Consider the following 27,629-nt stretch of genomic DNA (forward strand, 5'->3'; position numbering starts at 1 on the left):
AGAACTTTCTAGCTATTAATGGGAATTTCGGTTGCATTCTGTAACCCCCGCAGATATCCGTAATATATTGTTCCGTACTCTGGGTCTGCGCCCATACGCACACACACATGCAATACAGTGAGTGCGATAAAAGTTTTATCAGCATTGTTGATGTACTGGCATCCGCAGAATCCTTCTCGCTTCATAATCTGCCAACAATAAACAAAAGCTGCCGCTTGTCAGTTTCGCTCCGCATCCTTTTCCTCCCCCAAATGCCACGCCTTTTATTGCACACTGTTTTTTCACATAATTGTGAAACAATTTAAGCGCATAATGCCAGCACTGGCCGACTGTCGCCGCGTTCTGTTTGATTTATAGTAATTTAAAGCGTTTGGCATATTACAAGTAAGTAACTTAACCGTGAAGGCTTTTCATTTGCAACACAAATGCTGGAAGATAGGCCAATAAATTACAAAAATTATATATTCTAAGCTCAGCAAAACCAAGAGTTATGTTCCTAGCTCACAGCCATGGCAGAGAGTGGTTATATACATACGTATACACTGGACTAACCAATAAAAACTATGGACAAGCTGAGACAGGGCCAAGCTGCCTTCACTCCTCCAGTTGTTGTCCTTGGCCGGGATGGGGGAAAACAGAGGGTCGGGATGTTATGATTGTCAAATATTGAGTCATTTGGCCAAGCTGCTCTCGCAAGGACACCCAAGGATAACAGCTTCCTCCTCCGCCGACCGCCTGACTTTGTTGTCTCTGTTGATTTAGGTTAATACGTTTATGCATAAACTTTATTATTTATGATTAGCAATATTATACAAAAGGTCCAGCGGGAATTTGAGGCTGATAGAACCAGAAATACCGCGTAAAACTGGCCTTACAAGTAAGTCGAATTTCGTTTCTGGCTAAAACAGCCAAAATAATCAGAATATAGATTCATGTGTATCTGAAAACATAGTTGCAGGAATGTGGACCTATGCAAATTGACTTAAAGGAGTTTAAACTTTGTCGCTACTTAAGAACTGCGAGAGACTGTTTGCTGAATTATTAAAAATAATTCCGAAAAGGTCAAGATAAGGACAGCCCAGTTTCGTTCCGCTTTTGGCCTGCTACAAAATGCATGAGACAGAATGTCCAACTAAATTGAATAAATGATTAAACCGAAACTTCAGACTCGACACGGGGTGCTGCGCCTGAAACTGGGTAAATCATATATAACCGTATATGTGGGAAAGGCAGCGGATATAAATTTTCCGTTTCGGTCAAGAATTTATGTGGCCAGGCCATGACACGCATTATTTATACAGATCGGAGGGCCAGGGGCTTACAAAACCGCGTCAGCAGTTAAAATTGCCTTTACTCGCAAAAAAAAAAAAAAAAAAAAACAAGCAGCTCCGATGGAAATGGAGGTTTTGAAGGGGGAAACACAACACAAACCTGCGGTTAGTTACGAGTCTATATAGAACTGCAACTACAACAATGAACAATGCACGAGCAGCGGCAAAAAACTGAAAATATTTAACTGCATTTTAAAACCGGAGAGCAAGGCCAAATATCCAAAAAAAATATATCGAGTACATAAATGGCACACGTATGTAACGAATTTTAGAATACCCTTTAAAGGTAAAAGCATATTTCACACATTATAGCTTTTGTATTATTATTATATAAGTATACACAGTAAAAGTACTGATTTTCAGGCTAAATCATTAAATTTTTCTTTTAATTTGCCTTGACACTGCGTTTAATTAGTTAATTCACTGGTTTTACTTAACTATACTAAAATATTTTCTTATTTTCGAATACTACATTCGGTTTTTATTCCTTTGGCCATTCCATTTCAAAAAAAGATCCCCCTATTTATTTTGTAAAGCTTTAATACAATTACACTTACCCTCTGTGAGCGTATGAAAGCCGCTGCTGCCGAAAAATGCAACGGCAGGAAAAACTAGATGCATGCCTGTTAGCCAACCCATTCCCGCGTGCCGTCGTCCTTGCGGAAGTCCCTCAACTCCGTACACATGTCAAGCGCCAAATGAAACCTCAACAGGACAGCCCAGGAGTGCATGCGATGGCTGCACTGGATGGCTATTCCATATCCCTTAGTCCAGCTCCGTTTTTCAGTTTTTGGGGACGAGCACCGCAAAATGTCAGCGCACGCCCCACGCTTGTTTAAATTTATTGTTGCACAAAGCGACCGGCGGACACAGAAGGCCGGCGGGAAAAGTCCGGGCTTCGGAGGGCCTACGTAGCTAAACTAATAGAGGTTTATGGTTTTCCAACAGTCGGACAGTGGGCGGAACGGCTCTTTATACCGAGCGATGGGAAATGCAACCAATGAAAACCTTTAGTCCCAGTAAATAGGAAGGAACTATGGAAGGGAGTGAGAAAATTGACTAAACATGTAAGGTAATCTCTAAAGGTATGGAAGGTTTACTAGGTATCTCTTCCTAAAAAGGAGGGAGTATTTTGGTGTTTTGTAAGGATTTTATATAGAACTATAGTACTTAATATTATATATATTATAACTAGCGCTGGTTCAACTCTTTTTGCTCTTTGCATGCATCAGCATATATTTTCTTACCGGCGATTTTAACTTTTATTTTTTATCAATCACATTTAAAATGATATGTAAGAAAGAATTTGCAGGTGTTTAAATTATTTTAGATCAACCAACCATCCACTTCATATCCAAAACTCATCTTAAGGCAGAGGATTATGTGAACTTCCACATTCGTTTGGCATTCGCCTTTCAGCACTTCTGTGCGAATATTTTATTTAATCCCCAAATTAAAACAGCTCAAGGGTTCTGGGCGGGAATGGCAGCAAAGCGAGCAGTCCGTCTGGGCTTTATCAAAAGCGATTTAAGCAGGGCCAGTCAACCCGAAACCCAGATAAAGATACCGATGCAGAAACGCAAAGTGAAACAAAAACTGAGACACAAGCGGATACATTTGCGAAGCGGAGGGGCATTCAAACATATTGCACAAGTCAATTACAGGGATTTAGTGAGCTCTTTCGGACATTTTATTTAGCCAGGATTTTGGTTTTAGCATTACAAGGGCGAGGACATCAGCACAGCACAGCACTAGTCACCAGCTAGCTTCCAAACGTGTCCGCAAAATTTGCGATAAAAATATACACCACGCACACAGATCCTGGTACATGTTAAATAGTTTTCCTTTTCGGCCCAGAGAAGGGCAAATGGATGTGACCCAACAACACTTACAGCACTCAAGCTCCCAATCCCGGGATCGGCAGGACACACACAGACATGGATATCGGGCCAGAGACGCACACAGGCGCAGCATTCAATTCAATTTGCCGGGCTAATGTGGTATTTGTCAACAGAGAACCAAACAGAAAATTACAGAATTACTCGGACATTGATTGAATCGAACGACGGCGACAGCGCCGACGACGACGACATCGAGGAAAGCTACCAATGATGACAAGCCAAAGTCCTCGCCCGGATTTTCCAGCCACCCAACCACCCACCATCCCCACCCACAACCCATCGCATCCCACCACCACCACCCAGTTGGGCATGAAATTATGGGCAAGCAAGCAACGCAAGCAAATGGAGTGCAAACTCCCGGACACAATTTCCCGCAAACTATTTTTATTATCACGTAACATGAATTTTAATAAATGGAATTCCAGCCCACTCACCTGCATGAAACCCTCGGGACATCCTGGCAACTCGCCCGTGGGACTGAGGTTCGTTTCGTAACCATCCACATCCGTGTCGACCATGCCCTCGTCGAACCTTCCCACCGTGAAGCCATCGAAGATGATCTGTAGGAGTCGAATTTAAATTTGTAATAATTTGGTGAAAATTTGAGTAAAATAGAAGGTATCTATATCATTATATTATATTTTAATATCGATTATAAGAAGTGTGCAGATTATAAATAACTTTAAAACAGAACTTATTGAAAGTAATTTTAAAGTAAGTTGCTTATGAATAGCTGACTAAAAAAGGAAATTAAAAACAATGTTAAAGTTCAATACCACCTATATTATTATAAGATTATATATGATTACTCTTCTATTAATTAAATTCCATTTATTCTATATCTTTAGAGTACAGTTTTGTTACGCATTTCAGGGTACTAACACTATATTTTATATTTGCTTAAAGCTATGCAAATGAAATTCCATTTGCGAAAAATGTAGGGAACAGCACAACGCCCACTGTTTGCATATTTGATTGGCCATAAAAAAGATAATACCGCATTCACACTGCCTCGGAAGAGGGAGTCAAGTCAAGGTCAAAGTAAGGAAGTTGTGCGAGTCAGAGAGTCAAGTGTCTAATCCCGTATGCAATATGTACATTATGTACTCGTGCGGCACATGAGTTTTCCTAATAAAATATGCAAATAAATGCCTGCCAGAGTGTGTGTCGAAAATTGGAAAGAAAACTCCAATAAAAGGGTTCGGCCTCGGGTTTCAGTTGCCTGCCACTTGCTTTTCATTTGGTCGAATTTCCCAACACCTACGCACTCGAAGAGATTTTCACTTCCAATTTGAAATATTAAACAAAGGCAAAAGTGACAGCGAGCAAAAATGAAAATGAGGAAGGGAAATCCACATCGCACATGGCATTTGTGGCTTCATTAGAAGCGGCAACTGAACGACAGAGGCAAATTCTGTGAAAAACTTTTGCATCTGCAAGTTTGCTCTGGACTTCAGCGTAGACTTCTCGTCCCGGAAATTCTCCTGGGCAAATGAGGAAGCATAATTTATGTGTAGTGTATGCTTTTTAAGGAGTTCTCTCATGTTTTATGGTTTTTTCCTCTCGAACTTTTTTGGTCTTCGACGTGACAAGCTGTGAAACTTTAAGGACTTTAAAGAAAACTTACTGACTGCCTTAACAGACACTTTAAATAGAGTGTCCAGTGGTGTTGATTTCGATTTGTTTGCAGCAGTAAATTAGGTCTTCATTTTAATTTATCGCAAAATAAATCCATCATTAGCTCGACCACAAAATACCAATATTTTGCAAAATTCCATCAGCTCTGCTTAACTGAGCAAAGTGATATCAGTTTCATTCTAATTGTCATACTAATTGGGCATGAAAATACAACAAATTGTTGGGAAAATTAAAAGCGCACAATTTTAAAATTTCCTTGAAAACAATTGGGAAAAACTTTTTACACATACAAACAATTTACAATGCAAAAATAAATGATTAAATAAAGGCTTATATTTTTTATTACAAAAAAACTGCTTGATTTATGAAATGTTCTGTCTGCCTTTTACCAGTGGAAAGTTCCCCTTTGGTTGCTTTGTTCCGTAAATTTACCCGTCCATTAAGGGCGATCAAAACAAGCTTTAATTATTATATTTGATTGCAGCTAACATATTTCAGAGTTTGGTTTAAGGTATTTCCATTAAAAATTAGCCCATGGGTGCATGGCTGAGTCCCAGGCAATTTAAACTTCTCCCTGCCGCGAAGTTCTGGGACTCCGGCTGACAATCATCAATCAATATGTACAAACAGACAGCCCCGACAACATCGCATCCTTCCATCGAATCCTCGTCCCGCCGATGTCTAACATTATTATTTCAAGCAATTTCCCACACAGACGCACCCGGGTGAGAACCAAAAAAATATATATGAAAATCGAAGGGAAAGCGGAAAAACGGGAAGCCTCGGAAAGCCAACCGCATGATTTATATGCCACGATGAAGAGGTGAACAAAAAATGTTCACTGAGCTACACTGCCATAAAGGGGGAGTTAGTTTATATAGTATAGAAATAAAATAAAAAATAAACTAATAAAAAAGTTTAATATTAAGGTAAATAACCAAACAATAAACTCATCTAACAATCAAGCTGAATTTACTTGCAGTCAGATAGCAAACTATTTTTGGTGTATCCACGTTCTATCGAAAAGTGTTCTACAAATTCGGCAACGCGAAATAAAAAGTTATAACTTATGCATGACAGATTTGTGCAAGGTGCAAAGCCCACCAAGGAACATTTTGCATACATCATTCCACATTCACCCATATATACATATAAACTTATATAGTATATACATATACTTGGATGGATGCGAGACTCCCAAGCGGATTGGGGAAATTTAAGGAGCAAATGGGGCGTCGTGGGAGCTGGGGAACAGATTTGCTGACTACCACTTCCTGGGACTCAACTGCTCATTGCGATGTTTACGCAAATTGCAGGGGAAATCAATTATTTTCGAAATTGAAATTGACGTTTCTCTGACAGCTCGCCAAAAATGTTTTGAAGCGTGTCTAATTTCATTGTCAACGTGGGTGTTTCCACTCCTCCCGAGCCGCTCGAGCCGCTCGATTTGTTTGCTTATTTCGGCGACTGCCTCCTTCCTCTTTTCGGTCCCCCATTCTGGCTTGTGCCCAAGGCATTTTAAAGATCCGGTCCGGTTCATTTAAAAAGCAGGCGGCATGGCTGGGATTCAACTGCAATCGCTGGAAGTCCTAATTAAGCACGCACCAAATGCCAGCGCCGCCAAAAATGTCAGGAGACATTCTCGCCAAGGCGAGAAATGGAGACATTCTGCCTAACAAGCACGAACGGAGTGCGGTGAATGCGACCATGGGATATACACACGTGTTTTCGGAATACCCTGGTAGCTCGGCAAATATCACTGGATGCACAATAACAGATTGATTCCTTTCAAATTTTGTGGCTACGGTTTCGGTACAGTTTTTAAATATTTTCACAAAAATTAGAAATGTATTTTTTGCCCAATTTGTTCATACATTTTGGTAAATATATATAGTTAAAGGACTTATGTAATTTCTATGTACCCTACAAACTGAGAAAGTACCTTATTTATCCCTGCAGTCCCGACTGTGGCGAGTGTCCGCGCCAAGCAGAACCCATATACCTTGTCCGGATGGCGGACACATAAAGCCCCTCGCGTGATATGTGCGAATCGGATTGCCATTGTTGGAAGCGGGGGTGTGTCTCGGAATACTTCAGGGCGGTGCATTTGTGCGTGTCGCTGTCTGCTGGCGGTGTGTATGTGTGTGCATGTGTGTGGCTTGGTTCCCGTTAGAGTGCACTCCTCCCGCAGGACACTCCTCCTTCTGCCCTCAAGAGCATGTGTGTGTGTGTGTGTGCATTGCACTTTTATTTCGCTGACGCACGGCTAATCTTTGGCCTACGGCGCACTAAAGCCAACAAACGGACAACGGACAACGGACAGTGGACTACAACACGAGCTGGACAAACACTCCACTCTGATTCCACAGCACCAGTGATGCGAAGGTACCACTATTACCTTCTGTATTTAGGTGCTCAACACTGACTTTCTTTACAAGGCATTACTGCAAGTCAATACTATTTTAAAGCTTACTTTAAATGACAAAATAATTGGAATAAATTTGTTCCATTCACATTTTCTAATAGGTTACATTCATCATAATAATGGAGTTCAATCAATTTGATTGATTTGTAAATGCACATATACTGTTATGAAACTTGAATGCAGAAATTAATTATAAAGGAAAATAAATAAGCAAATAAAAAGTTGACTATAAAATATTTACATTTAATAAATGTATAGGATTGTAAGTATAGTAGTGCACCCATCTACTCCATTTAGGTACAAGTACCTGGACCCTTCTCATCACTGCCCAACTCCCCACCACCTCCTACTCACCTGCACAATGTCGCCTTGATCATGACCGGATGCTGTGAATGTCAAGTGACAGAGGAAGGGCAATTTATTCCACTGTGGCGTTGGCACTTTTATGGCATAGGTGCGTCCGATATCGCCATAATATGTACGATTGCAGACTGCGGGGGGTCGGAAAGAAGAATGTGAATTGGGGGTACAGTGGGTTAAGCAAAGTAAACAATCGAATGTGGAGCAATATTTATATACGTTAACTGATAGTTAACTGGCATGGTACTCAGTACTCATACGCAGTGTTGTCTTTACAAATATTTAATTTGCTCATAACATGGTGTTGCACTTCCAGTTAAGCTAACTTTAAAAAAATCCATGTGCAAACATTGTTTCATAAGTTCACTCCTTCGATTGTTTACTGTACTGTTGGCCACTCCACTCGTCGGAGAAGCGAACGTCAGCTGGCGGCATTCACTCACCGGAGCAATGTTTGGGTTCATCGCTGCCATCGGCGCAATCGCTGCGTCCGTCGCAGTATTTGTCCAAGGGCACGCAGATGGTGCCGCTGTTCCCGCTGCCCTTGCAGGAGAACTCGGAGACGCGGCAGGCGAGTCCCAGGGTAGTGGCCAGCAGGACGACCAGGAGCGCCGGCAGAAGGAGCTGCAGCTCCACCAGCCGCTGCAGCGGAGATGAAGATGAAGCGCACAACCGATGATGGCAGTGTTTGTGACGTCTCCCCATCCTGGGCATCTGAAACGGGAGTGGGGTGAGGGGCAACGGAGAAGGAGATTAGTTGAGTCAACAAATTGTCAGGTGATGTGCTGGAATCAAAGGGCTCCTGTCAACCGGAAAATGAGATGGCGGTGCGTCGGAGGAAACGACCGCCAGCTGACCCAGATGAGTGGTGCGAATTTGAACAGACAGGGGTTTGTTCACCCCGTCACCTGGCCACGCGGATCAGGAAGCAAACAAACGATGACGATGGAGTTGCGAGTCTTTACCCTTTAAGCTTAAAGTTCACTAGTTTGGAGTACAAATGTCAGTGGCATCATACGGAATCACTGGATAGGACACAATTTCTTTCTAAAGCCTTTCAGAATATCCATATAATAATCCTATAATATTATTGTAGGTGCCGGTTGCTATTAACTTGAAACCCTTTCAATTGGTAGCTAACTTATGAGTTAGCAAACTTATTTAAATACGTTTCCTTTCCTATTGGAGAGGGAAACCTTAGGTATTCCCTCACCTGGGTTCGTTTTACCATTTTTGTCTCTCTTTCATCCCCTTTTATCTCTTAGAGCTGCCCCTCGTGGCCTTCTCATTTTTTGCAACTCCTGCTTAGCCCCCAGCTAATTATTTTAGCTTCAGCTGGGATATCCTTTCTCGGCCACTTGTAAGTTGCTGAAACAACAGGACAAAGCAGGGCGGAAAACGCTCGCCTCAGATTCAGACCTTCAGTCCTTCGGTACTTCGGTCCCCGAGCAACGGACGCTCCCCAGTTTCTTGGGCTAAGTAACTGAAAGTGTCCTGGTTGGCATTATCTCCACCCCTTAACCCCGCACACTCACACACACTCGTATGGGTGTGTGTAGATGGCAGGCGTTCCGCAGGGGGAAGACACAATTATAGCACAAGTCGAGCGGGAAGCATATTGACAGGGGAAAGCCACGAGGGTCCGACTCAGAAGAAGAAGAGGACCGGGAAAATGGGGAGCGAAGCGTTATGAGTGTTTTCCCGTTTGGCACGCGTGGCTTTTCCCCCAAACCCCCCTCTTTTCACAGACGCTGGATTGTCGTGGCACATTATTATGCTTTATTTCCGTGTACCGTCTTCTTGCGTTATTTTTATAAGAAACGTCGTCAAGTTTGCAAGCACACGTTTCTTACTGTTAAATACATTCACTCTATTTCCTATCCCCCCTTTTAATTTAATTTTATTTTTCAGAAAGAAAAGAAATCAAATTTTAGGGTTTAGAGACAACGTTTTGGAAAAGGAAATGCAATGTGAAGAATGGCAAGTCGATGCTTATATACCAAAAAAGAACAATCTAGTGCCCATTTTGTTTTTAAAAAGTATACGATTTTTAATTCTACGACAATATGCGATTAATTTATTTTCGATAGGTTATATTCGAATATTTTAAGTGGCAACACTTTTAGAGTTGTAGAGTACGTGGAGAAAGTTGACACTTAAAAATAAATTCGAATTCATTTCTCACAAAATGCCACGAGCTTCGATGTTTGATTCGGATTCAGATGAGCGCGAAGATCTTGCTATTCTTAATACTCGTAAGGTCAGCAATGGCAGGGTGAAAAAGCGTAAGAGGAAGAGCAAAGACACCATCTACAAGCAGGATGAACTCCTGAAATATAATAACCATAACTCCTCCAGGTGAGAAATTTTTAAAATACGGTCATAATTAATACATAATACATAAATATAACTTCGTATTCAGCACTTTTCCAGCTGTAAATGAACCATTGTACCGGTAAGCCATATGCATTTAATTATGGAAACGATTAATTAACATTAATTCCGATTTAAGTGGACGAGACCCAAAGCCGCTGCCCACCAAGTTCCGCGGTGATAAGGATGTTCTGGACTTCGGCCTCGGGAAACATGCGGATCCCATGAACCTCGTCCACGAAGAGGGTTCAATGAAACCTCCAAAGTCATCGAGGATTGTCAAGACGCGACGATTGCCCAACGAGGCAATAACATTTCGAACTGAACGCCAAGATGTTCTAAGATCCCCCGTCAGAATAGAACTTAATCTGCCAATGGCTTCACATTGGTTGTTTAATCGCCATTTTCGACCCGTGTCACCTCTCCGCAGGAGCTTTGTGGATGATATTGATATAGATACGCCAACGTTGGAGGATATATGGTGCAGTTACTTGAACGTGAAGATGGGAATTATACAGCTCTCGGATGCTGTATGGCCATTGTGTTGCATGGCGAATTTGGAGACATCCAAAACTCCGCCTACAAAAAGAGTTAGGTGCGCCGAAAATCTCGATAATAAGAATATTTTCGAAACTGGTTTGGAAAGGCAGATCGGAGAGAATGAGCTGCGGGTCTTGAATCAGTGGTTAGAATCTGAGGTGCTCAATAGTCCTCATATTGATATGGAAAAATACGATTTAAATGGAAAGGAAAGAAAAGGAAATGCACCCCAGAAGCCTCGGATTCTAGACAATGAAGAAGTCTCCTTTTCTAACTTGACTATTGGAATCGAAGAGGAGCGAGCCATCAAGGAATGGATAAATAAGGAAGGGCTCAGCGAACACTACAGTGATATAGATGAGTACGATATGTTATTTAAACTAGCCAGAGATCCTGAAAAGAACCGCGATCTTCTGTTTGACTTACTGAAGCCCAAGGATCTTATCCCCCAGGATAAGGCTGTTTGGAAAAAGTATCCACCAAAGTTATTGGAATTGTCACAGAAACCAGATTTTGTTGAGCCTGATCCTTCCTTGGATAATATTCCAGAACAGCCTGTTATCCTCGATGTCAAAGACATTAAACCATTAGTCCCCAAACCAGAGGACGAGGCAGATATACAGGGTTGGCTACAGCAATGCAGTGAAACCATTTCCCAACAACTGCAGCTTGTCATCAATGAGGACAGTTCCAGCAAACCAGCTTCTGCAGAACCCGAGGGCATTGACTTCGAATCCGAGATTAGCAAGCAGCAACTGCAACCCCGAGTCCTGGGAGAAAGCAATAAAAAACTCTCACCAGAATCAGGATGGCAGAACAGCTTCACAGTTCGCCTCGACGACTTCGAGGACATCGTCGACTACAATATGACAGAGTTTAGGGATCCCCAAGCTAAGAGAATCCGATCCAAGTGGAACCAGCGCTTTGGATTTAAGTCGGTGGAGAATTTGAGAAGATGTGTGCTGCTTCCGCCTCTGCCAGTTCATCTGGACAAGTGCCTCCAGAGGATCAGAATCCTAAGGCGTCCCAACAGGCACAATGTGGAGCAATTGCGCCTGCGCGTCGAGATGAATTTTTGCAAAACGTATTGCACACTGAGTATGAACCGAAATTTGAATCTTGGAATTGCGGCTCATACCCTAGGCAACGCCGTCTACAATAGAGACATAGGTGTGATCCAAGTGCGGTATGAGGCCACACAAATAGCCTGGATTTGGGCCGATGGCAGTGTCTTGATAATCAATGGAAGAGGCAAAGCGATGCTGGCCGAAACCCAAAGGGATATATTTTTCAAGATTTCTGGAAAGCCGAACTTTAAAGCCGACCCCACACACAAGCTTCTACACCTTCGTCTCATTTCCTGTGCTCACTTTCCATGGGGCATCTCTTTGCCGGAATTCACTGCGTCAAGCGCTATTTCTTCAGAACCCAATATGAAGTATGTCTACTACGTGGACAAGACTATTCCCAGGGTGGTAGCCCGTGTCCATGAGACGGGAATGATCCAGGTGTTTGCCATGACCACGAGTGATGCGGATAATATCCTGAAGATCCTCTACCCCATTACGGCCAATCACCGCAAGGCCACCATCAAAACAGAAATAATTGGCAAAGAAGTCAAGTGAATAACATAATTACTTAATCATTTCATCTAAAATAAAAATAATAAAGCTTATTGTATAGCGAGTGGGAATCGGTTGTTGTTAATACTCATTAATAATATATAAACTTTATGTGGTCGTCATCTTCTGACTGAAATCAGTATACCAAAATTGTTTCCCTCGAAATATTTTCTGTCCCTCAAAACAGTTTTAAATTTGTTGTCATGCAAATTTCGTTTCTTTTCTTGAACACATTTGTCTCAGTAGAAAGTTAATTTGGTTTTTTCTTCGATAGAAGTGCCGCTTGAGACGTCGTCTTGGACTTGGACTTTCCTTCCACCTTTCAGTTGCTCCTGGTCTAGTGTTATTGTTGCTGTGGCTTTGGCTTCGGCTTCGGCTGGTGTCCTGCGCTGAAGTGTTTACAACACTTCCGGCGCATAATGGAAAACAAAAGGCTTAAAGGGGGATACACAAAGGATTTGAGCAATCAAGTGCGCTTTTGAGCACGCAGACCGATAACAGTTTTATTCACGCTCGCTTTTTCCAGCCTCTTATTTTCCTGGCACCTGCCATTAGGTTGAGGGCTAAGAAGAAAATGTGCTTTCGCCCTCAGTTTGTTTCAAAGTCATAACAATGCTGGCTTTTCAATATGCGCCCAAAGGAACCCACACGTATGCGCCATAAAGTCCTCCCATGAGGCAGGAAAAAAGGGAAAAATAAGTAAGGAAACGGGGCATAAAACTTCAAGTAGTTAGGTCCAAATGTCTGCACGGCTTTAGCCAGCAACAACAATGCGGCCCGAAAGGGTGGACACAGAAAAAAAGAATTCCGAGGGGTCTGGCTTTTATGTCTAAAGTTTCACTTGAACGTCGAGCGCACACACACACAAGGACTCGGGTGAAGGGACATTTAAATTCTGCAGAGGAATGCACCTATGGGCATAAGGGATTCCGGTCACAGGGAATTCTAATTATAAGACTGCTGGCTTTCCAGAAGCCCAGGAGCCACAAAAATACGAATTTCGCCCACTTAATTCAATGCATATTCGCCCAACATCCGGTTTGATTGAGCTTAAGAATGCACAGCTGTACAGCTGCTTGTACATCGTGAATGAGGCAGTTCCTGAGCTCCTGAGCTAGAAGGATAATAATCAGAGATAAGAAAGGAGCCGAAGGAAAGTCGTAAGATAATCGGATGCAGCCCTGGGGCCAAAAGGATGGCCAGGAAAAAACAGGGAAGCGGCTTGTAAGCCATTCCTTAGCCACATGCCTGCAAACAGGGCCAACCAACCAAGGCCAGAAAGCGGGCCAAAAGAGCCCGGAAGAAAGACTGGCAAGCAACAATAGAAGAAGCTCCAAAGAAGAGACATCAAAAAGGCGACTTTGAGGATAGTACTTGAATAAATACAACACACAAAAACACCGAGAACTAAATTTATCCAAAAAATTGAGCATTAATAAATGTAAAATAAATATAATGTAAAATAATATAATAAATATAAATATTTACAAATGCACTTGAATACTTTATTTTTATACAATTTTTAATTTAAAATCTATATTGCAGTTACATATTTTAAAATTTCATCTTTGAAAACCATTTATTATGACTATTGTAGCTCACATTTTTTGGCATTAAATTTTATTTGTTTAGCATGCGAAGTGAATTTGGAACAAACCGACTTACTCAGCCTCTTATCCTTTCACTTTCAGAGAGCCACTAGTCCAAAAAGGTTTCCCAATTTTTCAATTTCCCAATGCCACCACTGTTGGCCATCTGCATCTGCAGCTTTCCCTGACTTAAAGATCTTCCATTTCATTTATGGCCACATGCAGTCGGCTTTTCTCGAGCTAAACCAATCAATGCACTTCCATTCCTCGGCACAATCAAATTCTAGTTACAATTTGAAGACTCGGAAGCCTGAACACATATGGCACAATTAGAAAGGAAGAAATAGAGCAGAACGAGATGAAACAGAAAAAGGACAAAACTACAGGACGGTTGGCCAACTGGATGGCTAAGAATTTGCCACAATTGACAAAGAATTTATGCGACGCTTATGAAAGGCTTTCCAGCTAAGTCCCTTTCACCAAATGACAGAGTTTCACTTTTTCTGCAGGAACGTGAGGGCAAATGGGTAAGCCCATGATAACGATGTCCTTTGGACTTACATCAGTAAATAAACGCATCTGGGCCAGAAAAGTGAATACCGCAGGCCACAAAAAGAGAGTATAGGATATCAATAGTTTGGCATACATATAGTTTGTTAAAGCATCAATGATTCTGCACTAAATATTTGATGAAAATATATGTGTTGTGCCAGCAACTGACTGAATTAATATATATGATTATTTATGCACTAATATTGCCATTTTCCGCATTGCAGAGCACGCTTAACTGAAATTAGAAACCTCTGTCCTAAAAAAATCCCTGCAAATCGCTGTGCAAATGTTGACTTTGGAATGTTTTCCATTTCCTGTTACTGAGCAATCGCCACCAACAAAAAGGCAGGAAACGTAAAAAAGAATAATATTTATAATTAAATTAATAAGAAACAGGATCAAAAGCCGGCTGGGCTCAAGGCGACTCCAATGGCCAGCAGGCGTCGGGAAATTAGCATAACAAAGCCATTAGAGGAGGCACGGGGGACTTGAACTGCCAGTGGATCCCGATTTCAAAGGCAGCATCCACCACGCGACTGTGCCAATGACAGAGGCGTAAGGCCGAGGGGCGTGGCGCCGCGTGGGTGACCGTTGAGCAGGGGGGAGGGGGTGGTGCCACCGGCAAAACGGCAACACAAACACAAACAGACTAAGAGTGTCACCCGCAGAGCGCCACATACACCAGCAAAAAATGGAGAACAGCCTGCTGGGGTCTGAAGTTAACTTTGGCATTTAACATAAAATATGTTCAGTTACTGCTCAGAATTTTGTTTAAAAATACCGATCAATTTTCTATACACTTTCTTAGCCAGATACCGATTTTAAAAAAGGTCATTTTACCCATCTAATTATATATATAATTGATTAACAATATTTATTTTGGAGAAAGAACATTACGACACGTAGCATTAATATAAATTAATTTCCTAAGTCCATAATTTCTAAGCAATAAAAATTAATATGTTTTTAATTACGCACTTTGTGGGTTCAGTCAATTCATAATAGAAAATTTTCCCTGGTGTAGCGATGGTTGCAATTTTTTCCGCGCTTCTTTTACTCGCAGTCTACGTGAGAAGCTACTTTTTGAGTAATGGCCAAGATTACGCTGCAATGCGATGGAAATGGAAATGGTCGACGGCCGGCGGAGGAGGATGCCAGGGATGCGCGGAAAAGGACAGAGGTCCTGTCGCCTGTCTTTGCACAATTTAAAGTTGGTGTCACGCATCACGCTTCGCTCTAATGAGTCTCGTTTCTCCTCTCGTTTGCGCTCGAGCTTCGTCTGTGGCAATAGCAACGTGATTTGGCCAACGCGGCTCCAGCGAGTTTCGCAATTCGAGGGGGGTTTGAGAAATAACGGACTTTGATTACACTCCGTGATGAATTTCGCCGCTGAAAACGCGGCGTATGAGTAGCATACGATTGGGCATCAACTAAGCCAATTAATCAAAAGAAAGGCAGTTATAAAGAATAGATCTCGCAATTGAAGAGAGAAGAATTATTGCCGTGGTCAACCAAACCGAGAAGAATTGATTATTCTTCTAGCTGATTGGAAATGTGGGAATAACTAAGCAATTTATTCCCACGGATTAAAAATGGGTTTCATCTCACATTTAAATAAAAGGAAACTTAAAAGCAAATTTCAATGGTTAAAGTATATGGAAATGAGATAGAAAAGTGCAACAAAGCAGTTAATTGCATGAATCCGAATATGCTCTGAAAATTGCCGTTGGAAAACTCATTTTATCCAAGAAAAACACAAATATTTTAGAATGATTTTATTTACTGTAAAAAATTGTGTTGCAAGAAACGGATTACAAAGCTGAAATTGTCCCCTTCCCGAGAGTTAATCTAACATCCTGTTCCACATCCCTGACCATGAATTTAATCAAAATCCCTTGCGGAGTCCTTATCCAAGTGACGTCCTCTACGCTCCCATCATTTGCCATATGATATGACTTATTTGCCACATACTCCTGTTCCGTATGTCTTTTTCCACTATTCCTCATGCTGACTATCAACTTGCGAACGGAGTACCGAAAGTCATGACCATTAAAGTTGGCTAACATAAAACTGACGCAGTTGCAAAGCCAAAGGGCACGGACTTTTGCCCATTAAAAATGTAAACTTAATTTTAAAGCCTGGCGAAAGAGTGGAATGGCTGGAATTTGCAGCCGAAGTTGGAATTGGTAACAGAAGGAGGGCCGGCATCTCATACAACTATAATGCCGAATCCCGACGGCTCCTTCGCCGGGGAAACATTTCGCATAAAATGCCAAATGCTCTTGTCCTGCTTGCATGTGCATGTGTGTGTGTGTGTGTGCGTGTGTGGGTGTGTAAGGGTGTGGTCGTAAAGCAAACGATTGTAGCCAAAGCTACAAACTGACAACAATGTAGACCGTCGTGGATTTTTATGCCCGGCAAACTGTAAAAAGGACCAAAGCCCCCTCAGCTTTTCTTCCAAACAAATTGCATATGAGCATTTTGCATTTTCAATTTAAATTTTTCGCGCTCACTACGCCGCGGCATTCCACACGGAGCAAGAAAAGCGGAAGAGGCTGGCGAAAATTGAAATTCACGCTATCTGCGCGTATAATTTCTTACAACAAAATGGAGAAAATGAAAAGCCGCAGGGCAATGAACTTTCGGGGAAAAGCTAATGCAGGCGATGCAATGCATTGGCCCTGGCCAAATGAAAACCTCGAGGTGAGTTCAAGGACTGGCCAGACGACGTCGGTAGCCTTCGGCGCCTGGACTAGACTTTGGCTTTTCTTCGCCTTTCATGCCATTCGCTTCCTTCGAACAGGACATAATAGGTTCCATCGTCTTGGCCGTACACACATTGAGTATACGCCCTGTGCGAGATGCGTTTAATGAATGCTAGGTGTTGGAACTGCGTGGTAGCAGTATTTCATGCTTTAAACAAATTTCTAGTCAATTTTTATTTTATAGGATATATATATTATATATGCTTATATCCAGACATTTTGTTCTCTTCTGCTTAAAGTGCCTTGGGATTTGGCGTACCTATTATTGGCAGAATTTGGCTGTCTAGTAGACACACCACTAGGACGAACAGAGACGGCTATACAGACCGCTGTGCTAGGAGAAAGAGATAGGCCTTTGCATTTAATCTTATGAATCTTTGAACATACTTTAGCACTTTGACACTTTTGCCCATCGCCTGCGGCGGCGACAGAGTCGAGCGATGGCAAACAGTTTTCGGTCGGATTTTTAGACTTTGTTAGCAGCACCAGAGTGCCATTAGTGTGTGGCCAGGGGGATATGGGTGTTTCTGGGGGATCCAAGCGGATCCAAGCGATTCCAGGGAGCTGAGGTCCCCACTTACGTGTGGCGACTTTGGGAAGAACCCGAGATTAATGGCAGTTGGTGGGAAAATGCGGCTTTTAGATGGTGTATGAATGAATACTACGTGCCTGAGTGCCACAGTTTTAGGGTATATTTATGGTGTATTTACGCCATAACGGCTCCAGCATTGATTACTACTTCAATACAGATAGAACTAGAAACATTTCATAGGAATTCGAGGTCTGCCAGATAAAAAACAAAACAAATATATCGTTTCTCGTGAAATATATTACTAAATCATCATATATTGACTTCTAATCCATTTGCTTTAGTATTAGCAGTAATTTTATTAATAAAATATTGCGAGTTCTGAAGAATAACTTCAAATCTCACTAAACTAATTGCCTGCCACTTAACTCAAACGTTTATGATAAGAGCTGCTATATGATTTCAAGATAAACTAAAAGCTTGGATCCACAATTTAAGCACATTTTACTTATACATATCACCCAGAATTGATTTGATAGGTAAATTTTGAATTCCGAAACCACAGCACACAAAAATATAGTATACGGCATTATTTGAAATTAAAGAAAAACAGCCTTAAAAACATTGCAAGAATGTTCGGGGGATTTAGTTTGTGTTGGAAACAAACGTTCGCTTTTATTTTGTGGCGTGCCATTGCAACTAAATGAAAAATGAAAAATTTATAGAAATTCAAATGCAACGGCCGCCCCAAGTAAAGCTGGCTTAAAGACCCGGGTTCCGAATGGGTTACGTTGCGGAAGCAAACTGAAAAATATAGCGGAGACTGGACTGGACTGGAAGCTGGTGGGAAACCGAGAGCTATCAATGGCAGCAGTTGCTACAAAATGCCAAATTTGCATATAAAGTAAAATTGAAAATGCCACTGCTAGGGTGGGGTAGCCGGAGGGGGAGGGGGGCGGCAGAAAGCAACCGAAAAAAGGAAAATCGGAAGGGAAAAATAAGAGGAGCGCTTTCGAAAGCCGACAAATGCAGTTCTTGACTCGGCCTGCATTTTCCAGTCCACAATCGCTTTAACCTCTCGCCTTCGCCTCCTTTGCTGCGGCTGCTTTCTTTCCTTAAAAATATTTACATTGATTTGCTTGGCTTTGACTGCCAGAATTCCGCCCCCGCCCACCTACCCGCCGCCCACCGCTGCGTTGAAATATAAATTGCTGGCACTTTATATTTGATAGGCGGACTTGCGGAAATGCGCGTCACGTACATGGGGCCCAAATGGAGCTGGGCGGAGGCACTGGCACAGGATCATCCCGAGTCAAAAACCAACAGAGGCCACAAATCACAGGCCTCACTTCGCGCTGAGCCTCGTGTCCTGGATCGCGGAGGTGTCATCGTGAGATACTCCGCAAGGAGAGTTTTTGTTTACATTAACTACGAGATAATTTTATAAAAATATCCTAGGATAGACTTCAATGTATTGTAATGTAGAATGTAAAATAAGGGTAAAATCTTTTCATGCTTCCACTACATGTCAAACGTGGCCTGATGCGGAAAATTGCCCCAAAAAAGATTGAGCATTGAGTTTTTCCAGTGTTTTCCGACCTCGGGCGGCGCAAATACGCAGCTCCTAATTGGCCTCACGCAACCATGCCTCTGATTTCAACTGTTGCCTCACGCCGATAACTATTTTCGTGTACTTCTACCTTTTTTTTTCTGGTTCCGGAGATTTCGGTTATGCTGGCATGGCAGGTAAACCAGGTAAACGCTGCCGGGGAACGATCCAATCCCCCAGTCCGCGCAATCCTCCAATCCTCCTGACCACGGCCTAACTGATACAAATTTGTTACACGTACAGCTGTGGGGCGACTAGAGATACGGCCGGAGTCGAGTACGTGTGTTCGTTAGCCTAAAATCCGCGTGGCCTAAACACTACCGCCACCCCCCACCCCTGCCCTTCTTCCTGGCAGGCTAAAAACTAATTCGAAATTCATGGGCTCGATTTGCATTTTTGATTACTCGGAATACACTGCACTACACGCAGCCCAAGCCAGGAAAAGCAAGGCTCTGTAGTTGTAGTTGTAGTTGTAGTAGCTTTCATTGTCTTGGAGGAAAACTAGGGTATATACATCCATTTTAAAACGGATATGTGGGGGCGGCTGGAAAGGTGTGATATTTATATTTGCGGAGGGAGAGCTGCACACGACTTCGGGGATCTGGGGACACTGGAGGGGAATTTTTCGTTAGTTTTAAGTAATTGGGCGCCGTTTTATGACACACACACATAGTCAGGTGCTCACTTGGGGCGCATAGCGAAAAACACATAAATATTAAAATAAAAATAAAATTATAATGTATTCGTTACGGTTTAATTGGTTGCAGTAAAACGTGTCTCTCGCCTTGTTTTTCTCCCGTGTGCTGCATTTTTGTGGCTTTAATTAAAAGCATAGGTAGTGGAGGTGAGAGTGGGGAAAGGTGGCAGAGGTGGCGTACTAAAAGAATGTAAACAGCTGGGAAAAACTGGGGGAATCTGGGGAATGTGCCTGCCATAAAACAGAGACTGTAAAATGTGCATAACTAGCTGGGGAAATTTTTTAAATTTAATGGCTGATTGAAATTCGAGTTGATTACATTTTCTAGAGCAGTTTTTGTTCAGTTTCAACCGTGAAAGGTGGCACAATTAATTTGGTTAATTACTTTCTACAACTCTGTTTAATTTGATTTTCGAGTTTTTAATTTAGGGGATAGTAACAGGCTGATTCCTCTCTTTATCTTAGGTTTTTAACTTTTTGCTACATTTATAGAAGTATACATCTTCTTTAGAAAATAACTATTAACTATTGGAAATAACTAAAGTTTTACCTAAAGTAAAAGCTTCACTGCACTATTTCTTTAACAGAGTACATTCAATAAATAACTTTTATAAATTATAAATTATCTGCACAATGTATACCCCAATCAATTTAGAATATCTATCTAAAAGCAGAAACCTACAGAGTTTACCAAAAATTCATAGTTGGGAAGCTGTGCAAGGATCTCCCTATTTGTTTACTTATTATATGCATATATAGTTAATTAGACAAAGAGAGCGTTGGTACATATCCAACCCAATTCCATTTTGAGCACTAACACGTAACTGGAACTCATTGCGCCCACTTATTTAGTAATTTTTCGGTAATATGCTGAGAATAAAGCTATTGCAGACCCAACGGGGAGAATCCTGGCCCAAATTGCGCAGATTTTCACTCCACATTCGTGAAACACTCCTCATTATGCGCCCCTAAAGCCCGAAATCTGAAAATCCACCCTGCCAACTAATGGCCACCGCCCATTTGGAGCCATTTCCCTCGTACCTTCATTAGGACACTTCACCTGGCTGTCACCTGCAAGGGAAAACGGCACAGCGGAGCAGAAGCTAGAAATAGCATTCTATAGCAACACGGAAATGTGCTAATTTGTTTAGTCAGCGCCACTTTCCACTGCACTAATGCTGACAAATAACTATAATAATGACAGTAGCAGTAACAGCCATTTGGAGTGCTGCGACAAAACTTTCAAATATGCCCAGTCCAACTCCCGAAATTATTCTGTTTCGTCCCCGAAGAGGGGAATCCCCATTGTCAGTGCCTCCGATGGCAACGATTGTCTACGTGTTTGCGTGTCACCAGAACATTATGGCCAGAATGTCAGACAACCACGAAGTCGCCTGTAGTCCGTCGCGGCTGAATGGCTTAATTAGTCAAATATTTTGGCAATATCTTGCACCTTCATCAAGAAGAGGCTCTTCATCAAGAATCACTCAAAGAAAATGTATATACTCATATAAATATGGTACATAAAAATGTATCCTTTTGGCCCACTTTAAACAGCTAATATATCCGATAAATTGAAGACTATATTATTTACCAATCTCATTAATAATTGGAAACCACAAAGGTGCCTGCTTTTATTTTTAGTGCACAGACCATCAATTTATTTATATTTCTTTAATTAACCGAGCCAAGCCGAAAGGTGTCGTTTCCATTTGCGGCGACACCTCGAACAATAAATTACATCAGCGACATTTACTTTGCTCGCTGTTGATGTTTGATTATGTCCTTTGATGCAGTGTGTGTGTGTGTGTGTCGATTTCTCGGGTTTTTCATTTCATTTATAGGGACTGGCACACGTGCTCGCCAATTTCGGGGCCATGTTTCCTAATCAATGACCCTTATCACCCTGTCGTTCGTGGCTTTAATTAAAGTTCAAGCTGTCAGGCTGCAGCAGCGGAATCGAACGGACGTAAATTGAATTTTAATGTACGTATACGTAATATTTGGTGGCTTCTCCGAACATCCCGCCTTTAATGCAATCAATAGACGAGAAGCAGAGCTCAACTTAGCCCACATTGCTCAGAACACTGAGCTCTGAAGCAGCCACTTGACAAGTTGCGCAGAAGGGGGAAATGCGGAGACAGCGCTGGGAAATCGTGGGAAATGCTGGAAATGCAGGGAAATGGAGGGAAAGCGCGGAAAGGAGCGAACGGCGACGGCCTCAATTCTTCAATTTTTGTCTTCTCCCCTTTTTTTTGTTGAATTCTGTGGCCTAGTTTTTGGCGAGCGTTCAATCAAAGCCATATTGGCGCCTATTAGAAAATGAAATTTCCCACCAGTGAATGGCGGGCGGAGAAAGTGAAAAGAGGAGTGGTCGTAATTGGGTGAGAGAGTATTTCTATTGGCATACATTTAAATGCGGTATTTATTGGTAATTTGAATGCATTTGTTATGGGTAAATACAACATTTGATGCATTTGTTAACTACGCCTTTAATATTCTGCAGAGCACTGCGTTTGTAATTCAACCGATAATATTTACATTAAAATGCATGTTTTTATAATACTTTTATCTTACAACAAAGTCGATGTTTATTAAAGTAGATATCTGCCCAAATATTCATCGCTCAAATAATATTCCCTCCATTATTCAAGGCTCCAAAGTCTAAGCCAACCGAAATCAATTTCAATAAAATATTTCACAAATTGCCTGCGGATATGCAAACAAAAATATATGTGTATATATGGCCCTGTGCCTCTTCCAATCACTTGTTTATGAACCAGTTTGATGTTCGATACCCACTAGTTTCGGATTCCAATACGGCCTGCACTTTTGGCCCGGCGCGTGTTTATTGTACAATTTGTGGTATTTATTGGCACTTGATTTTCTGTGGCCAGCAACCGAGTGTCACGTTTCTACTTTTTCTCTTTTTGTCTGAGCACTTGCTGTCACAGCTCTGTGGAGTTTTATCTTGGCAATTTATTTAGTTTTTATGCAAATCAAATTACAGCCAACAAAAAGTAGGCAAAAACAGTTTCAAATTTGCTGTGCCGTTCCAAGCACTTTCCATTCAATTCTTTCACTGTTTGCTTACCTATAAACGGGCTTATACTCGCATGTAGTTTTTACCATTCATAATTCCACTTTTAAAATTAATTGATGGCATTTTTTTGACAGTCGCAAAGCAAGGACGATAGATAACAATGATGTCCGTTGGCCTGAATTTTTCATCGAACAGCGCCAAGTCGAAATGTACACGAGCATGACAGCGGAAAACTGTTTTTGTTTTTCCACCTTCAATGGGAATTCACTTTAACGAATAGTATTTAGCATGCGATGCATTTATCGATGCGTTGCGTATCGGATTTAATGAAATTTATGTGACTTTTGCAATTTGTCCGGCATCAATCTTTTGATTTCTTATTTCTGGGAAAACTTTCAAATTAGCTGCTCGACAATAAAAACAAGACGAGACACAAAAAGCAATTGCTGTGACCAGGAAAATCGTTTCAAACTAACTTTGTCTGCAAACTTCTTGTCATGTGCAAGAAAGTATTGCAATCGGAATGAAAATTTGTAAGCGCAGCTGAAATATTTTCTCGGCAAACATTTTCCGCTTTCCTTTCCATATGCAGAGTAAAACTAAATGGCGTGTAACAAGCTCTGAGCCAGAAAAACAATAAACTGGCTGATGTTTTCACCGAAATATGGGAAACTGAGGACTCGCATTCGATGCGAAAGAGCGAAAAAATTGAAAACATATTAAAGACTGGCGCCAAGAGTTGATCAAATTGATGCTTGACTTTTGGGACAGTGGCCAAAACCGATGGCACAGCAGAAAATTCTGCGAAACTTATAAACTTTGGCAGCGCCAAAAATAAAAATAAAGTGAAATAGAAAAGCCGGAAAATGAAATGGCATGTGAGCGAAAAAAAAAATAAAGGAAAAGCTGAAGCAGCCGCAGACGCAGAGGTCCTTGCAATTCTCCGGCTCACGCAAACAGAGCGCAACGGACACGTAGTACCCCGTGGAAGTTACATCTCTCCAAGGATAAAGGGGGCGTGGCAGCAGGACCAGTGTAGCAGCCAACAACAAACAACAGCCCTCCTGGGCCTGCCAATGGCACAGTTCAATTTCGCCTGGCAAAACACAGCAAAGAAAGGAAACCCACTCGATCCTCGAAAGGAAAAACGGAACTCGCCGGAAAAGGTTGTCATCGATTTAATCAGGACAAAGTTTTATATATTCCCTTACAGATTGTTCAGTTGCCTTGGGTAATTGTGGCCGAGCTGACAATGTGAGAAGTTGGCTGGCAAACAAAAATGCCAAGTGGCGAAATTTGTAGCCACTTCAATCAGTAAACTATTCAGGCTGGCTGGATTAAACTCTGATTTTCGCACTAAACTTAAAGAATAGTGATATTTAAAATGTAACACATTTAAAAGAAATTAACCAAATTTTAAATAACCCTAATCCCGAATCTTTTAAACATGTTGTTCATGGAAATTAGGAAATTTTCGGCTATAAATTATCAACAAATTCATATAAATTTTACTATTATAGATAGATAATTGGTTTATATTTCTTTCAACTAAAGCCTTTCATTATACAAACAAAATATGATCCACTAGACTATTGGCTTATTTTGCACACCGAATAGTACCAGATTTTTGAAAATTCAATTGGTGAACCATGATTCCTGAAGTTTGGTAAAATGTTCTAACTTAAAACGAAAACCGAACTTATCACAATATTTTTTAGACAACCATTTTGCTTCACTGTGCCCTAACTTGCCAAATGACCATTGGGCGCAGTATCGAAAACAAATACGGCAGCAGTTGAAAAGCCAGTCCAAGTGCTTCAATTTGCAATTGGCCACGTCAAGTTGGCTCCGAAAACTTTGCATAATTGGCAACAGCAACTTGACAAGAAGCCACTTGAATGGAGACCCTCGAACTTTCTCCTCCTTTCGCTGCAAATTTAATGCATCCGTTCTGGGAGCGAAGCTGAATCCAGCGAAACACGCTCCTAATTAGTGGCGACCCTGGGCCCGTTTCAATTTCATTTTTTATTCCGCTCCCGCCGCCGCGCACAAAGGCCAAACAGAACGAGAAATTTAATTATTTATGAAAACATGAAAAGCGCCCGCTCTGCCTGCGAACATTTTTCATTAGAGCCGAGAGTTGCCCCACCAAAAAAAAAAAGGAACACAGTACAATATAATTGCAGAGCCAAACCCAAACAGCTACCAACTTTGACCGACTACGGCCTGACCGCTATTGTGGCCTTGAAGCGACTGCAAATGGCAGAAAGAAGGGGTGGTGGGTGGTGATGGGTGGTGAAAAACGGGGGCTAACCCACATGTAATTTGTTTTTACGCCGAGAGTTCCGAGTTCCATTTTCAGCATGCAAGGCAAAGAGCAAACAGCAACCCGCAGTACGTACATTATAAGGCGCGATATATTAAACTCACACACGCGAAAGGGCCAAGAGCAGCCGAAATGGCCCAAAGAAGAGTTGGCCCCAAAGGGGGGAGGGGAACGGGTTGGTGGCATATAAAATAGCAGCGCTTTGCTGAAAGTCAAAGTGAAAGTACGATGCTCACGGAAGCCCCCGAATAAAATGTCGGTCACATTATGGTAATTTACATTTGAAATATCCACCAGCAAATGGATCACAGTTCCGCATTTGGACAGCGGTGTGCTACATATGCCTGATACTTTAATTTGATTGATGTTCCAAGCGGAATTCGTGGCTAATGTGGAGTATTCACATTGTTTGGAACTTGCATAAAATATATGATAGTATTTTACATATGACATTTGTTATGTATTAGCCATAGATTTGTGCTGCCACAGAGAGACATTAAAATCAGGCATTCATTACAAATAACCCTTATGAAAACTTGTTAAGCTTATTTTCATAATTCTCACAGCGACATTTATTCCGTGTAAAATTCCACTGCAACTTAAAAGCCCATTGAATCGCTTGTGCACTTGCGGGAAAATCCCTACTTTGCAGCTGAAAAGTGCGGTCGAAAAAAACCGTGTTGGCTCAACTATTTACATTACAATATCGTGTTATATTGTGTTCTCAAACAAGCTGAGGCTAAATGCCAATAAAACAAGCGTTTTAACAACTTTTCCATTTTCATTGCCCTTCGTTGTTTCATTTTTTCGCAGCCATGTGTATCCTTTTTCATCATGTGCGGCCATCCTTCGCAGATCTCATGTATCTATGCATGCAAAATGCCCATTTTGGTTGTTGGCTTAATGTTTTCTTTTTTCCACTGGCTCGTCCGATGCCTTTTATTTTTGTAGCGCCACGTTTAGCCTTCAACTCTGGCCGCTGTTGGTTATTGATTTTCCGGGCTTCCTAGTAGTTTCGTTACAAGGTTTTTAATATTTAAACGCCGGCCGTGCCCTCTCGCTCCGCCAGCGTCTATCTCTGTTGCGCAAACACAATTCGGAAATGACCCAAAAATGCTTAAATCTCAATAAAAGGGCATTTTGACTTGAACTGTCAGTCGGTGAGTGAGGCGAAGGGTTTTCTGGGTCGATGTGTCGGGTCGTCGGGTTTTGAGTCGGATGGAATTGGTCGGGAGTGGGTGGGGGAATGGGTGGTAATGGGTGGCAATGGGCAGGGGGAGCTGGTGCTTCCGATGGGGTCTGGCCTGTTGTTTTTAGTCGTCAACGTTTTCTATGCCAAGTACTCACACAGTGGCACACTCGCAGCCTGTTGTTCGCCCGGCAAAGTGAAATTGTGTTAAAAATCGCATTCCTTTCTGTACTTCTGTGCAGCGGAAATTGAAAATAGCGTCTCGTTGTGTGAGCTCTCGTCCTTGTTGTTGTCCCAGTTGCTGTGCGAAATGCTCATATGGCATGAAAATTTAATTGGAGTAAAATGCTGCTGCACAACTCTCAAAAACTAGTTAGAGGGGGCCAAAGCGAAAATGGAAAGCGCAGGAAAAAAACGAGAAATCGCCAGGAAAACTAGCACATAAATCAGCGAGAGTTTCCTATTCTCGCCGCCACCTTTCACCTCTCTCTCTTTTTTATTCCGGTCCGAGATTGAAATGTGCATACGGCATTAGCTTTAAAAATGGAAGAAGCTTATATAAATAACATGAATCTTGTGTGTGCGGCCAAGTGGCAAAACCAATGTTTATTAGTTGCCTCTCTATTTCGAATGAGAGGATATAAGTAAAACAAATTGTTTTTCTGGCTTGATTATTATGTATAGGCTTATGTGCTCATATAACTGATCAGCCAGTTGAATTGAATTGATTATTTATGTTATAAGTCCATAAATTTGACTTCGGGATTTAAATGGTAAAATAAATGGACGTCTCTAGTTATAGTTATATATCGGCAATGATGTGATAAACTATGCCAAACAAAATCGAAGGGAGTACTTTCCTCAATTCCGATCATTTCCGTTTCCGATTTGGCACACTTTCGTTTCCCCCCACCCACACAAGCGAGCACTGCCAGTAGCGCCTAAAAGCAGGCTACACAGAATAAATTTATGATGACCAGCCGAGGAAGTTTGGCATGCATAAAATGTAACGATATCCCAGCTGAAGCCAAAATAAACACTTAATTTATGCCAGAACTCACAACCAGTCCATGAGTGTGAGTGTGTGGGTGCAGCAGTCGCCTGCGGGCTGCACTGCAGATAAATCAAAGTCCGCAAAAA

The 27,629-nt window shown here is 41.8% G+C and overlaps 2 protein-coding genes across 3 annotated transcripts in view; one reads left to right on the forward strand and one right to left on the reverse strand.

Annotated features, from left to right (window-relative positions):
* Positions 1 to 27,629, reverse strand: part of LOC117140704 — a 67,880-nt gene that overhangs the window by 37,694 nt on the left and 2,557 nt on the right. For both annotated transcript variants that reach the window (XM_033303769.1, XM_033303770.1), the window contains exons 2-4: positions 8,099 to 8,369; positions 7,650 to 7,786; positions 3,667 to 3,792 (exon numbers count right to left, since the gene is read on the reverse strand). In XM_033303769.1, coding sequence (XP_033159660.1) covers positions 3,667 to 3,792; positions 7,650 to 7,786; positions 8,099 to 8,369 — 534 coding nt within the window. The remainder of the gene's footprint in view (positions 1 to 3,666; positions 3,793 to 7,649; positions 7,787 to 8,098; positions 8,370 to 27,629) is intronic.
* On the forward strand, positions 9,755 to 12,254 carry LOC117140705. Its single transcript, XM_033303771.1, has 3 exons — positions 9,755 to 10,013; positions 10,078 to 10,110; positions 10,168 to 12,254. Exons 1-3 carry the CDS (start codon positions 9,844 to 9,846, stop codon positions 12,191 to 12,193), a joined length of 2,229 nt encoding a protein of 742 aa, XP_033159662.1. The 5' UTR covers positions 9,755 to 9,843; the 3' UTR covers positions 12,194 to 12,254.

Source organism: Drosophila mauritiana, chromosome 3L (genome assembly GCF_004382145.1).
Source record: "Drosophila mauritiana strain mau12 chromosome 3L, ASM438214v1, whole genome shotgun sequence".
NCBI classification, from domain to species: domain Eukaryota; kingdom Metazoa; phylum Arthropoda; class Insecta; order Diptera; family Drosophilidae; genus Drosophila; species Drosophila mauritiana.

Coding starts and splice junctions, on each gene's coding strand:
- LOC117140705 (XM_033303771.1), top strand. CDS start 9,844: ATGCCACGAGCTTCGATGTTTGATTCGGATTCAGATGAGCGCGAAGAT. Junction 10,014..10,077: donor AATAACCATAACTCCTCCAG/GTGAGAAATTTT, acceptor CTTCGTATTCAG/CACTTTTCCAGCTGTAAATG. Junction 10,111..10,167: donor GTAAATGAACCATTGTACCG/GTAAGCCATATG, acceptor TTCCGATTTAAG/TGGACGAGACCCAAAGCCGC.